We start from the raw sequence: 14,165 nt of genomic DNA, 5'->3' as shown, positions 1-14,165 counted from the left end.
GTAATCCCACCGATGTCTCCACTGACACAATAGTACCATCTTCTCCTCCTATCACTCCTGTCCTGTCTGAGCCGTCCCGAGATTCTCCCGAGATAGAGGTAAATTCTGATCCACCAATCTGTGATCGTCCTATTGTTACTAATGACAATATACCTTCCTCTAGTGTGCCTTCCTCCAGTGAGAATTGCAGCTATGAACTTCCTCCCAGGAGAACCAGGGTAGTTCCTCCCAAAAGATATGATCCTGAGTATGAGACACACCGCTCCCGATATCCAGTAAGTCAAAGTGAAGATGGAATTTTGTCAGAATCTACCGTTGCCTTTAAAGCTTCCCTCTACTACAATACAATTCCCCGAAACGTTGATGATGCTCTCCAAGATCCAAAATGGCGAAAAGCCATGGAGGATGAAATCACAGCACTTAATAAAAATAATACTTGGGAAAAATGTGTTTTGCCTAGAGGGAAGAACACTGTGGGCTGTAAATGGGTTTTTTCCATTAAGTATCATGCTGATGGGAAAATTGAAAGATACAAAGCTCGTCTTGTTGCGAAAGGATATACTCAAACATACGGGATAGACTATTCTGAAACCTTCTCTCCGGTTGCGAAGATTGACACTATCAGGGTCTTGTTGTCTATAGCTGCTAACAGAGAATGGCCTTTGTACCAGTTTGATGTAAAGAATGTTTTTCTTCATGAAGAGATTGAGGAAGAAGTTTATATGAGGGCTCCTCCAGGGTTTACAGATGATTTTGGAGAAAATGAGGGGTGCAAACTTAGGAAAGCTTTATATGGTCTAAAACAGTCACCTAGAGCTTGGTTTGGGAGGTTCACGGCTGCAATGAAAAAGTTCGGGTACAAGCAGAGTAATTCAGATCACACCTTGTTTCTCAAAAGAAGAGGAAATCAGATCACTTGTCTCATAATATATGTAGATGATATGGTTATCACAGGGAACAATGAACAGGAGATTAAAAATCTAAAAGGGAGGTTGTTCTTGGAATTTGAAATGAAGGATCTGGGAAACCTAAAATATTTTTTGGGAATTGAAGTCCTGAGATCAAAGAAAGGGATCTTCATTAACCAAAAAAAATATATTCTTGATCTTTTGGCAGAAACTGGAATGATTGACTGCAAGCCAGCAGAAACTCCAATAACAGTCAATCATGGGTTACAAACTGAACTGGGAGGAGAAATGGCAGAAAAAGAACAGTATCAGGAACTTGTGGGAAAACTCATATATCTCGCTCACACTCGCCCTGACATCTCATATGCAGTAGGCGTCGTAAGTAGATTCATGCATTGTCCACAAGTCCAACACATGGAAGCTATAATGAGAATTCTCCGATATCTGAAAGGAACAAGTAATAGAGGAGTATTGTTTGGGAATAATGGTAACCTAGATCTCATGGCTTACACTGATGCAGACTGGGCAGGAGACAAAGATAGCAGAAAGTCTACATCTGATTACTTCACTCTGGTAGGAGGAAACTTGGTTACATGGAGAAGCAAGAAACAAAATGTAGTGGCTCTATCAAGTGCTGAAGCAGAGTTCAGAGGGATAGCTAAAGGAGTAACGGAAATCCTGTGGCTCAGAAAACTCCTATGCGAACTAGGCTTTCCACCTAAAGGAGCATGCAGATTGATTTGTGATAACCAGGCATCTGTCAGCATCTCCAATAATCCAGTACAACATGATCGAACCAAACATGTTGAGGTCGATCGACACTTTATCAAAGAGAAACTTGAAAATCAGATCATCAGCCTACCTCTGGTTCGATCCAAAGATCAACTTGCAGATATCCTCACAAAAGCTGTTACAGCTGAAGCATTTGAAGAAACTCTATGCAAGTTAGGCATTGGAGACCCTATGACCTAACTTGAGGGGGAGTGTAGGAAACTGAATATGTAAATATTTAGGAAATCTCTTATTCTAGGCAACAGATTATTCTAGGCTGATTGTTAGCCATATTTACTGTTCTTCCATAATTAACTTAGCAATTAATCATGTATATATAGGGGACCTATTCATTGATTAATGATATGAAAAACACAGTAAAAAACCCTAATCAGAATTCTAAATTATGTACTTTTATCAAGTTCATTGAGTTTTAAGATATGGGACAATTTTGTTTCACCTTGATGATATTGATTGTTGTAATATTTTCGCCTGATTAAATAAGCTAATTAAACAGAAATAATAAATAATAGTTAATATCAAACAATCAATAACTAACAAGCACCTTGTACTTATATGTATTCATATGTGATTTTAATAGTAGGTGCTGAGAAAAAACTTAAAAATAATTGATTAATTAGTTCGTTTTAATTGGGGTTAGTATGAGTACGAAAAAGTCTTACCTGCAATGAATAGTGGCCGTGGGTATGAGGTCTTACTCACGTCATATCTACCCGTTCCACCCTATAACCTGTCCGGCATCCATATGAAGCAATATTGAAAAAATAAGGATATTAATTTTATCATATTACATTATAATTCAAATAACATTATAAAGTATATACAGCTAAATTTGTAAGGAATTGTCATTGTATGGAGCGTATAAAACGCGAATACGAAGTGTATGTGAGACGGGTATAAGATGGTCATAGTGGGTAAACGGGATTTGAATGTATATTCTGATAAAGTTGCGTAATTATAATAGATTGTGAATAGATAATAAGTATGAACCTGTTAAATTCTATGAATATAATGAAAGGGTATACCACATAGACTCGTTCATTTTATTATCCTAACTTAGTAAGTTGTATGTTTAATCGTGCCGCTGTGGTCATAGAGAAGTTGAAACATTGGATACTTCAGTCTCCAATGACTTGTTTTCTACATCACAAAATAATTTCCAATAAGCTTTATTAAAGTAAGAAATAAAAGGTGATTAGAAAGAGAGCCTTTTGTCGTCAAATTATGAACATTCAACACGTCCACCATTCTTCACTTTGATTAGCGAGCGGTACAACTTACTAGCATTGTCACTACGTAATTTCACCAAACACAACTATATCATGTCATCTACTACTATTATATTCAAAGTTGTCCAAATTTGAACATGATTGAATCTGATTTGAAGTTATTTTTATCAATGAACCAAACACTTAAGTTAATGGTTGAGGTTTAGGTCTTGAGATATATTTTATAATTCTAACACTCTCTTTCACACGAGAACCCTTTGATATCATATTAAGGATGATTGAAATTCGGACAGTAACCTCTTGTCACGTTGACTTTTAATACCAAACTATAATAAATTTAACTTTTTGCGACATTGGATTTAGTGGCATTAAAAAAATGTCACTGATTCATATTTTTAGTGCAATAATTGTTAATTTTTATTTTAAGTTCCACTATAAAGTGATTTAGCAACACTTTATTTGGTCTTTAGTGGCATATGTAATTGTCACTATAGTCTATAGTGACATTTGTTAGAAATGCCACTAGATCCTATGTCGCAAAAAGCTTTAGTGTGACTTTTTATTATGCTGCTAAAGGGTCTAATAAATGTCACTAAATCCTCTATATATACTAAAAGAAATTTGAAATAGCGACATTTAAATTAAATGTCGCTAAATATATTCCATTAAAAGCAAATTATATTGTAGTGCTATGATAAGAACAACCTAAACAAAAAAACTTAAAATTATGATTGAGACCCCAAAATATATAATATACAATAGCAATTACTTATATATGTAATTTAAAATTTAACTTAAAAGATATATTTATTCACCCTTACATCCTTGAATGTACACTTCTAATTACTTTTACCATTGATTTTGAATGGCTTTTGAATTGATCATCTTATCTAACTTAAGGCATGGGACCTTCCTTATGATCTCCTACCTCTTTTTATATCACACGAGAATGATGATTTGGGAGTTGGTGGGTTGATTTGCTTTTTTTTTTTCTTATTCAAATTATTAAAAGAAGCATATCTTGGGCTAAGGTAAAACACTATTATCAACTTGTAAAAAGTTTATAAAGGCCTTACTACAAGTTACTAATTCTATATGTGTCATGGACATGTTCTTCCCATATCTTATGTCAAAAAATATTCCACAATTTTTTATATAAGACAATTTTAATATAAGACGTACAACTCCATATGTGGGTTAAACACTTATATATATAATGAGAATATTTTTATCGATAGATGTTGTCTCATAATAATAATTAAAAATCTTTTATGAATTCAATTATCTTCAAAATAAATTCTAAGATATTAGTTTATTATATATTTTTTTTCTATGAAAAGCGCCAATAATATAAACCCTACTATCGGTAACACTAACCTCAAATCCTACCCACCACAACGTCTAAATATACAATTAGTAATTCAAATTCCAAAAGCATAACCATAACAATATGCTCATAATATCACACATATAGCAAGATCTTCTCAACTTGGTAGTCTGTGGTCACCAAAACAACTCAACTTTTTTCAACAATAGCTTTCCAAAACAACTCATTTTCCAAGTCGTTTCGAGTATACTATGCAAAATACTCCATTTTTAAGTTATTATTGAATATATATTTGTATAAAAACTTGTGTAATAAACAAATTTATTAACATGAAATATATATAAAAAGAATGACGCAATTATATATTATCGTGATTAAATTTACCGAATATATGACTTTTTTAAATCAAAAATTAATTACTGACGTTTATTAAAATTATTTACTGAATGCATGACTTTTTTCATTCAATTAAACATATCAATTTTAGGTTGAGTATATATAGAATTGCTTTAATAAATTACATAAATAGTACTTCACCTAATTTAACTCTAATTTTTTTTAAAAAAACAAATCGGATTCTAGATTAGGTAAATATTGTTATGTAATCAAATATCATCCACTAAAATAATTTCATTTGTAAAAGCTCTTAAAAGATAAAATTTACCATTTTCCAATATTTTTATTAGTATGCATGATAATATAATACTTCATTCGTTTTGAAATACTCGTTACATTAGACATAAGAGTATAATTCATCTCTCAAGCTTTTTCTATATATAGCGGCTAATGCGTTACAAGAAATATAGTCAAGTGGAATCTTGTTTGAATCGTGTAATCACATACTTTCATAATATCAATTTTTTATAAATTTTAACTAAGTGGAATTTAAGATATCAATGATCAAAATTACATATTGAATTGCGTAAAAAGTGAAATATACCAAATATAATGGGACGGAGGAAGTATAATTTTCCATCCTATTCACTATAAATGAGACATTTACTTTTTGACACTATTCACTTATTACTCTTAATTTGTATTTTATTTTTAATCTATAAATTAAAATATAGTCAAGTGAGAGCCTATTTGATTTATTTCAATGTAAAGATTATTATTATTATTATTATTATTATTATTATTATTATTATTATTCACTTCATATAATACTTCATTATGCATGATAAGAAATATTATTAAATATTAAATAAGTGTATTAGATAAGTTCGAAAAATAAATCAACAGAGGATGTATGATATAATTCACCCTATTTTAGATGCTTCCATTGAATTACCCTTTGTCATAGATAAAGACAAAAATTATGATGATAAATATTTGGCAAGAAAAGAGTTAAATCCAACATATTATGGGACAATAAATGAAGGAGTAAGGACTAAAAATTTAGAGTATTTATGGTTGGATAGCGCTATGTGCTACAACAACCAACATATTGGTTTGTGAAACGTATGATAAAGACATGTTTAATTTCTGTCAAGATAATGAAATAAATGTAGGATGAAATGAGAAAAAAAAAAAAAAAAAAAAGGCTCCCTTGAAATTCAGCATATGGGTTATCATCATCATTATTTATAATAACTGAAGCCGGGTGAATTGGGTAATAGGGCAACTATGAGTGGGTGTTACACTTACTACTATTCATAAGAATATATATGAATAAAGATTTGATTTTGTGTTGGTTATTTGTGAGAAAATAACTTTAGATAAACATAAATTCTAATAAGCTCAAATATGAAAAAGAAGGTTTGATAAGGATAAATAAGAATCGATAAAGTCAATGAGATCTAATAAGTTTTGACAGTCACTAAATCTTAAACTTTTAATATTTTATTAACTCAGTTGATTATCTGTATAAAGTTAATAGAAAGTTTAATGAAGAATAATAAGGACACATACTTATTAGAATTGATTATAAGTTTAATACTTCAATCTAATATATAAAAAAATTCCTACATATTTTTTTCACTAATTTCTAATTCAATATCAATAAATTAAGTCAATTAAAAAATTAACTTAATAGTTAACACTTCAAATTACGTTATACACTCCATCTATTATATGTTTCTTTATAATCAAGCATGAATGTATAAGTGGTAATAAACCCAAGTCCCATTATAGTGGTCCAAATATGTAAATGGATTTCATAGTGCATTAATTTGTATGGGCTAGAGGGGACCAACCCATTAGGTCTTTTGCTTTGGTCCAGCATTTCTTGCTGATGATTATCTTTCATCCCTATTGTTTTAACTACTTTTGTAAAAGATTATTTTTTAGCGAGACGACCTTAAAATAAAAATTCATATTGAGATGGTCTCACTATAAGATGGATCTTATATTTAATTAAAAAACTCAATAATATAAATTATTAGAATATGAGCCATTATTTTGAATTTAGCCTTTTTAATTATTTTAGATGATAGATATTTTATCAAATGAGACAAAGTAAATAGGTGAGGGAGTAATTGGTAAACAAGGTAAACTAAAATTACCAACGATACCTTTCGGTGAGAAATGTCTAAGATGCGATTTTCAAATTCCAAACAAATGTACAGTAAAAGTTGGCATGCCTCAATTCAGGTCCATTTTTGGACTACATGATCAACTATATATATGGAATCATTTGTTTGATTACTACATTTACACATTCCCTTTCTTATCAAGTGATTGCACATAATTTTGGTTTTATATATAAGATTCACACAAGAAAAGAGTCGATTGCATTGGAATTTGATGGGGGTTTCTTCCTAAAATTAATTGGTATTAGGAGGAGTAGCCCAATAAGTATATATGTTAGTTAATCTCTCTCTATTTTTTCGATATGAAATCACATGTGGATTATTTTTCAACAATTGCTACGATTCATCTTTACATGCATAAGTGAAAAATATAAGAGAAAAAAAGACAAAATATATGGATAATAATTAAAAAAATAACGAGATGCTTACGTAATAAAATAAAAATATAACAAAGTCAAAGAAACGACATAAAATAAAAAAAAATATTGCAATCTTTTAGGTACAAAGTACAGGTGTTCAAAACAAAGCTGATTACTTATTCGACCTTGAAATCAAACCCAACTTAACCCTAATTCAAAATAAATTTAAAAGAATGTAAAAATCAACATAAACACAAATTCAATTTTAAACCCGTATAAACACAGGTATTGATAACAAACAATTCCATATGGAAGCAATTTCATTTAACTTAATTTCCAAGTATGTAAAACTTGTTTATTCATTATTGTATCTATACTCCTATCTATTGTTCAACATAAGGCACAATAATGGGGTATTTTTTGGACAAAATTGCTTGTTATGTGAATATTTCCCTTTATATTTGAGACTATATGTATAATGTGTAGCCCAAGTCAGTTTCAAAAATCGTCTTATTAGCTGTACAATTTTGGAGTAATGTCTATCTTGGGGGTTGGGGGTTGGGGGTTGAAGGGTCTTTTTACTCTGATATGGCATTGATGTTTACTACTCTAAAATTTTCATTGGAGAATTGCATTTATTTCAAATATGGAACAAACTTTAAGCTTGGGATGATTATCAACAATCTTCATAGACTAATTTATCAACTTGAAGACAATATTGTTAATAGAATCTTTTAAAATTAACTTGATATATATATTATTCGTAATTGTGTATGATTTGATTTTACTTAATGTAACTCATATAATAATAAATGGGATTGTTAAAATATTTACATATATTTTAAAAGTAAAATCAACATGATCAAAAATAATATATTCAAAATTCATTTGAACACCTGAATCTACATGTAATATAATAAAGTATAATTTCGAAGCCTATATTTTTGCATAATAATTAAAGAAAACCATCTTAAGGAGGATGTAGTCTAAATTAGGTGAATATTTATATATCTATTTGTTAAATTAGACTGGACTTATTGTGAATGCCAGCATATTAACGGGGGAACACAAGTGCACACACTTCATAAGCCAAGGAGATGTATACCATCCCAAAAAAATATGGCAATGGGAAGAAGGTCTCTAATAGCTTATAAAGCGTGCACACCATTTTCAATTTATCGATGTGGGATAACTCATCCCAACACCCCCCCTCCCCTCACATGCAAACTCCCATCAAGTTCGCATGTAGGAGTAATCAATTAGGGTAGGAACGCCATTCTTTTCGAACCTACCATTTTTAAATTGTTGATCGAACCATCGGCTCTGATACCATGTTAAATTAGGTTGGACTTATTGTGAATGCCAGCATATTAACGGGGGAACACAAGTGCACACTATTTCTAGCTTATAATTGCTTATTGCTTAATTTACTTGTTAAATTCTCATTAGCTAGTTGTTAGCTGGATTCAAGTTTTCAAAGAGAAGAACCTACCATTGCATTTGAGTTTGGGATTCATTGCTTGCTTAGTTCTGGTTTGGAACAACCAAGTTTCACTCAACATAGTATTGAAAGATGCTTGAACATTCATGTAGAAAAAAATAGACAAACAAAAATTCTAACATAAAATTTAACACTAAAAAATATGTAAATGAAACTTGAAATTAAACAAAAGTCACTTGACGTATATACTTGAAAGATATCATAAAAAGTATAGAACAATAAAGAAAAATCAATTGAAATTCAACTAAAAATTAAATTCATAATTATATCCTAATTTATACAAAAGCAATTCAAAATTTGAATTAGATACATTATTTTCTCCTCATACACGATGTTACATTAAATATTCAACATTGAAATAAGTGGTACGGTGGGCAAATTTAAACACATAAAAATTCTATCACGTTAAAGTCTAATATCATATTAAAGCAATCAATTTAATTATTCAATCAAAAATTTAACTTGACCAAACAGTAATTAATGTTATATTCTTCTTAAACAATAACCATACTTTAATAAAAACCAATATCGTCATTAGCCCACTACACTCCCATAATATTCTACCCACATTAACACTTTGGGAGTATAAGGAATATATGAATTAAGTAAACAATGTATTATTATTATTGTGGGGTGATTGGTAATTAATTGTTCATCGTTGGATTTTTTAGTTGACTTGTTTGATTAGCTGGAAATCTTGATTGTTTTTCTTGGCTATTAAGTTAGTTAAAAAAGCTAGTTGTTTGCGGAGATGTTTGGTAAATTTAAGTATTAAAAGCTAGCTGGAGCAGCTTTTCTCATTTTGGCTTATAAGTAAGCTTTTCAGCTGCTTTAAAAGCTATTTACCAAACATTTTTTGAATGTTTAACTAACCAACAAGCCAAAAGCCAATTAAAAAACCAACCGAAAAAGCTGAGAACCAAACTGCCCAGGGTCAATTATATGATCCCTTTTCATCAATATAATAAACATTAAATTACAAGTTTCCCAAAGCCAAATGTACCACGTGGTAAATTAATTAAATAGCGTTTCAAATGGAGTATTTAATTAACTTATTAACAAGAAAAGGATAAGCATCTTTCTGACAACAGCAAATTAAATCTAAGCTTAGATTAAGAGTGTGGAACAATTGAAAATTGACAATAAGAAAAAGACAAAAAAATGATAAGGATTTCCATTATTTGCATGCATTTACTTTATTTTACAATTTAGAAAATGTAATTTTGAAGAACTTCTCTTAGGTGCTTCATCAAATCTTTTGTTGTCATGTCAAAATCATCACTCACCTGCATCAGTAAGTGCAAAATTTCATAACCATTTTAAAAAACTATTTTTTGGGATTATAATTGAGATTTAAATAAGTAATAACAAAAAAATACCATTTTTATTTTAGTTGGATTATTAATATCAACTTTTTATAATTTTTAACTAAGAATAATTTAAGATATTAAGGATTAAAATATTGCCCCGACAAGTATAAAAAGTCAAATGGGACATTTAAGCTGAATAGAAGGAAGTATTTTATTATTCTATTCGTTTTGCAATATTTAGAATTATATTATAAACATTTATTCAATCAAATAATACAAAATGAGAGAGATAAAATAGTAGAACATACCTGAGCAATAATGGTGACATCAATAGCATAGGTGCCAAAAGGGATTGTTATACAGTTGATAGTTGTTAGTCTAAGGTTGACAATTTCTTCTAGAATTTTCTGAATAAGGCCTTCCTTTTTTAGAGAGTGAATTCTGATGAGAATATTGTTATTTAACATCTTGGCTTCAATTTCCAAGACATTATTATTATTATTATTATTATTATTATTATTATTATTTTGTATTAATAATTGTTGGTTTGGCATGATGTTGTTAACAAGATAAACAGACTCCACTATTCTTTTTGTACTTTGCCCCTCTAGCTTTTTAGCTTGTTCTTCAAGTTCTTTTATATACTCAGTTGCATCTGCCAGGATTGATGCCTTATCCATCTGCAATGTTGACATATAACAACTTAAACCCTAAGGATTTAGAATAGCTTTAATGTGTGAATTGAACGCAATAAAAAATCTTGAATAATATAGAAATTTTTAAATGTAAATGTTTGGTTAAGCAAGTATTTGCTCGCGCAAATAAGATATGCTTGTCCAAGCAAGTTTTATAGCTCGTTCGAGCATAAATACCCTGCTACTTGTGGCATGCTTGTGATTTAAAAAAATTACTCGCACAACAAAAAAAGCTACATACTTTGACATTATTAATGATGTTCGCCTTTAGAATTACAGGTTTAGTGTAATATGCACACTGATATATTTAATTTATATATTCAAATTATTAATATTGTTTATTTTAGAACATGTTCTGACTAATAAAGTGTCCAAGTGATGTTTGAAGGGAATATATTTCTCAAAACATTAACTTAGCAAGCTAAAAGTACAAATGTGCTTGTAGGGCACATTAAATTGAATCAACAAATCTAAACCCAATAATTCCAATTAAATTCCTAAGTGCAAATGTTAATCTTCCCTTTAAATTTAGGCATCTTTGTCAATCTAAATGTGAGTATTTCCGAGGATTATAATAAATTAAAAATAGGTAATTCCTCTATTCTGTAATCTTTTTTACATATTTATTTTTATCTTCATCTCGTCTATTTATTTATTCTATTTATATCTTCATCTTATTTTTGTGCTATAAATTACTTTTTTGTTTTTATCATAATGTTTTCATTTTTCGTTTTAAGTAGTTCTATTATTTATTATTTTCTTACAAAATCTTTTTATTTATATCACATTTTTCACCTCAATTTTAATATTTCTTAATGCTTATGCTACCTATTGATTTTTCACTAATATTTTAGTATTTTAATAATGCTCATGGTCCTGATATATTTCCTACTAATTTTATTTTAATATCTCTGGTTTTTCTATTAACTTTATTTATATCAATTTTTAATGCTCATAGTCCATACTTTTTCTTCATAAACTTTATTATTCAATAAATAATATCTTCACCATTTGAAAAATTCAATTTTTAAATTTCCATGAACATTCAAACATCAATTTGGAACGAAAAAAATTAATATAATGAGATGAAAATGAAAGCATAGAATTTAATTACCTTGTGCAGGTGAGGAATTAGGGCATACAGAGAAAGAAAGCCTCGAGTCATCTTCTCCCTACGTTTCCTTTCAGCAACAACATGTTCTTTTGAAGCAGTTGACCAATTATTATCTACTTTCTTACCACCATTTTTCTTAATCTTAGGCTTTGTTTCAAACTCTGAACTCCCAAAACATATAAGCTGCCCAGATGAACTCCAACTACTACTACTATTATTATTATTATTATTATTATTATTATTAGTTTCCCAAACTGATGAATCAAAATCATGTTCTGTTTCCATTATATTATCTTGCACTTCATAAATATTCTCAAACAAATCATCATTTATATTTGAGTTCATCATCATCATCATATCACAATGATTCATTATACTTCTTGGATCTTCCTTGGCCTACAAAGTCAAAAATCATTGTGTTCATTATTATCAAAGTCGTATGTTCTGAGCATGTGTAAGATATCCAAGGTATAATTTCCTATATGAAAGGTCCGATAACATATACACAAATTCTTGTGAGAGACGGTCTCTTTGAAAGACCGTGTCTAGTTGGACCGGCCCATTAGATATTTTTTAAAATATTATAAGTAGGCATTAAAAATGATGTAAGTAAACATTTAAGATATTGATAATATAAGTAGACATTAAGAATACGACAAGTAAGCATGAATTTTTAATGAACTAGGCTTAAGATACGTCTTTCAAAAGAAACGGTCTCTCAAGAAACTAGCTGTAGCATATAATACTCTCTCTTATTCACTATTATTGTTCTATTTGATTTTGATACGTGTGTGAATGTATTATTTCAGTGATCTTAAGTCTCTCTAATTGTATTTGAGTTAAAATTATAACAAGCTAATATTAATAAAATTTACATTAATATGAATTAAACAAGATTTCACATGATTATATATTAAATCATACATTAAAAATAAAACACAAATTAAGAGTGATCTATGATAATAAATTTTATTCAAAAGCAAATGAAACAATAATAGTGAATAGGAGAGAGTATACATTAGTCTATACTAATTTTGAATCAATTTAATTACTTGTTTTTAAACCCTAAAATTTCTACAATAATTCAAAACAAACATGCCTCTGATTATTTTGTTATCAGAGTCAATTGCACACAAACTTAATGAAGTTATAATTCCATCCTAAAACCAATTAATTGGAGAGGAAGTAGTCTATTAAGTATATATTAGTCAACCTTTCTCTAATTTTTCAATGTCAAATCACATATATCATTTTCCAACAACATCAAATGTTGTTGAACATTTTTGCTCCACACTCCCATTAATTATCAGGATAAGTATGTGTATAGGTAGGGTAATTTTAATAAGAAAAAACCAACGGCTCAGATTTGAAAATCGAATAACCAGCTTTGATATTAAATGATTATGGTGGTAGATTTATAAGTCAACTACTATAGAATTACGCAGTTATATATATATAGATATGCATATGAATTTAATTTGCATAAAGATTAGGTTAGAGAACTTACAAGATCAGATAACCAATCACCAGATGACATATCCATGAATTTGTTGAAAGATTAATTAATTGTCCTAAAAACTGCATCAATCAAGGAAATTGGTTATGATAAAAACAATTAAAGATCAAATATTGCATTAAAATCCCTAATTATAAGTTTTAAAGTTCTAATATTTGCTGTTAGTTAAGTATAAAAATTAGAAGGGTTGGGGAAGATGGTTTGATGTTTTACCTTGTAAGAGATGCCAACTAGCAAGGATTAGTGATTGTATAAAAAAGGAAATAGTTTATTATAAATTATAATATAATATAATATTTATATAATCTGCTGGATCTTGATTATAAAATAAAATAATGCAAGAACTTTAATATAAACATGTGGGTTTTTACTAATTAATGGGTTGGTATCCAAAAATGGCCGCGTAGTAAGAAAGTCACCCTTTGATTGACCGTTCAAAATGATGATTATTGGAGAATTAGTTTTTATTTAGTTGGAGTAAATATTATTTTTTTAAATATAATTTTAAATTTGATTATCATTATATTTTTCTGTTCTCAACCTACTTTGTAATTATTGTTTTTTTTTTGTGTGATTTGGTTGCAAAGCTATTTTAAAACTTATATATCTTCTCAAGTTATTCAAAATTTATCCTAAAATAGAATAAAACAAAATTTTAAATAATAATGATAAAAAAATGTTCCACACATTTATCAAATTAGAAAAAAGACCATTTAAGTACTATCTTTTTCACCATCCCAATATTCCGCTCGAAAATAGAAATTTGGTGAGCAAATGTGATAAATAATTCATATTCGTATTCCTTTTGAAAAAATTTTTTGACTTTTTCATGTGGTAGACAAACACCTTTTTTAATTTGCGTGGTGACCCTAAGCCTTTTATT

At 29.1% G+C, this 14,165-nt stretch overlaps 1 protein-coding gene across 2 annotated transcripts; it reads right to left on the bottom strand.

Moving 5' to 3' along the window:
* Positions 1–9,655: 9,655 nt before the first annotated feature.
* On the bottom strand, positions 9,656–13,599 carry LOC130820674 (transcription factor bHLH25-like). Of its 2 annotated transcripts, XM_057686131.1 has the most exons (5): positions 13,496–13,542; positions 13,274–13,344; positions 11,767–12,162; positions 10,266–10,637; positions 9,656–9,933 (listed from the first exon to the last, which is right to left on the bottom strand). In XM_057686131.1, exons 2-5 carry the CDS (start codon positions 13,307–13,309, stop codon positions 9,856–9,858), a joined length of 882 nt encoding a protein of 293 aa, XP_057542114.1. In that variant the 5' UTR covers positions 13,310–13,344; positions 13,496–13,542; the 3' UTR covers positions 9,656–9,855. The 2 variants fall into 2 exon arrangements, with proteins under 2 accessions (XP_057542114.1, XP_057542115.1); XM_057686132.1 differs by having other exon boundaries at positions 13,274–13,599.
* Positions 13,600–14,165: the final 566 nt, after the last annotated feature.

The sequence above is a fragment of the Amaranthus tricolor genome, chromosome 8, assembly GCF_026212465.1.
Source record: "Amaranthus tricolor cultivar Red isolate AtriRed21 chromosome 8, ASM2621246v1, whole genome shotgun sequence".
Lineage (NCBI taxonomy): Eukaryota > Viridiplantae > Streptophyta > Magnoliopsida > Caryophyllales > Amaranthaceae > Amaranthus > Amaranthus tricolor.
This window is presented reverse-complemented; position numbering and strand designations above follow the sequence as displayed.

What these genes read in the sequence shown, in the direction of transcription:
- LOC130820674 (XM_057686132.1), bottom strand. Translation starts at nt 13,309, where the DNA reads ATGGATATGTCATCTGGTGATTGGTTATCTGATCTT. An exon ending in GTGATTGGTTATCTGATCTT is followed by an intron (nt 12,163 to 13,273) that starts GTAAGTTCTCTA and finishes TTGACTTTGTAG; the next exon opens with GCCAAGGAAGATCCAAGAAG. An exon ending in ATGTCACCATTATTGCTCAG is followed by an intron (nt 9,934 to 10,265) that starts GTATGTTCTACT and finishes TTACTGATGCAG; the next exon opens with GTGAGTGATGATTTTGACAT.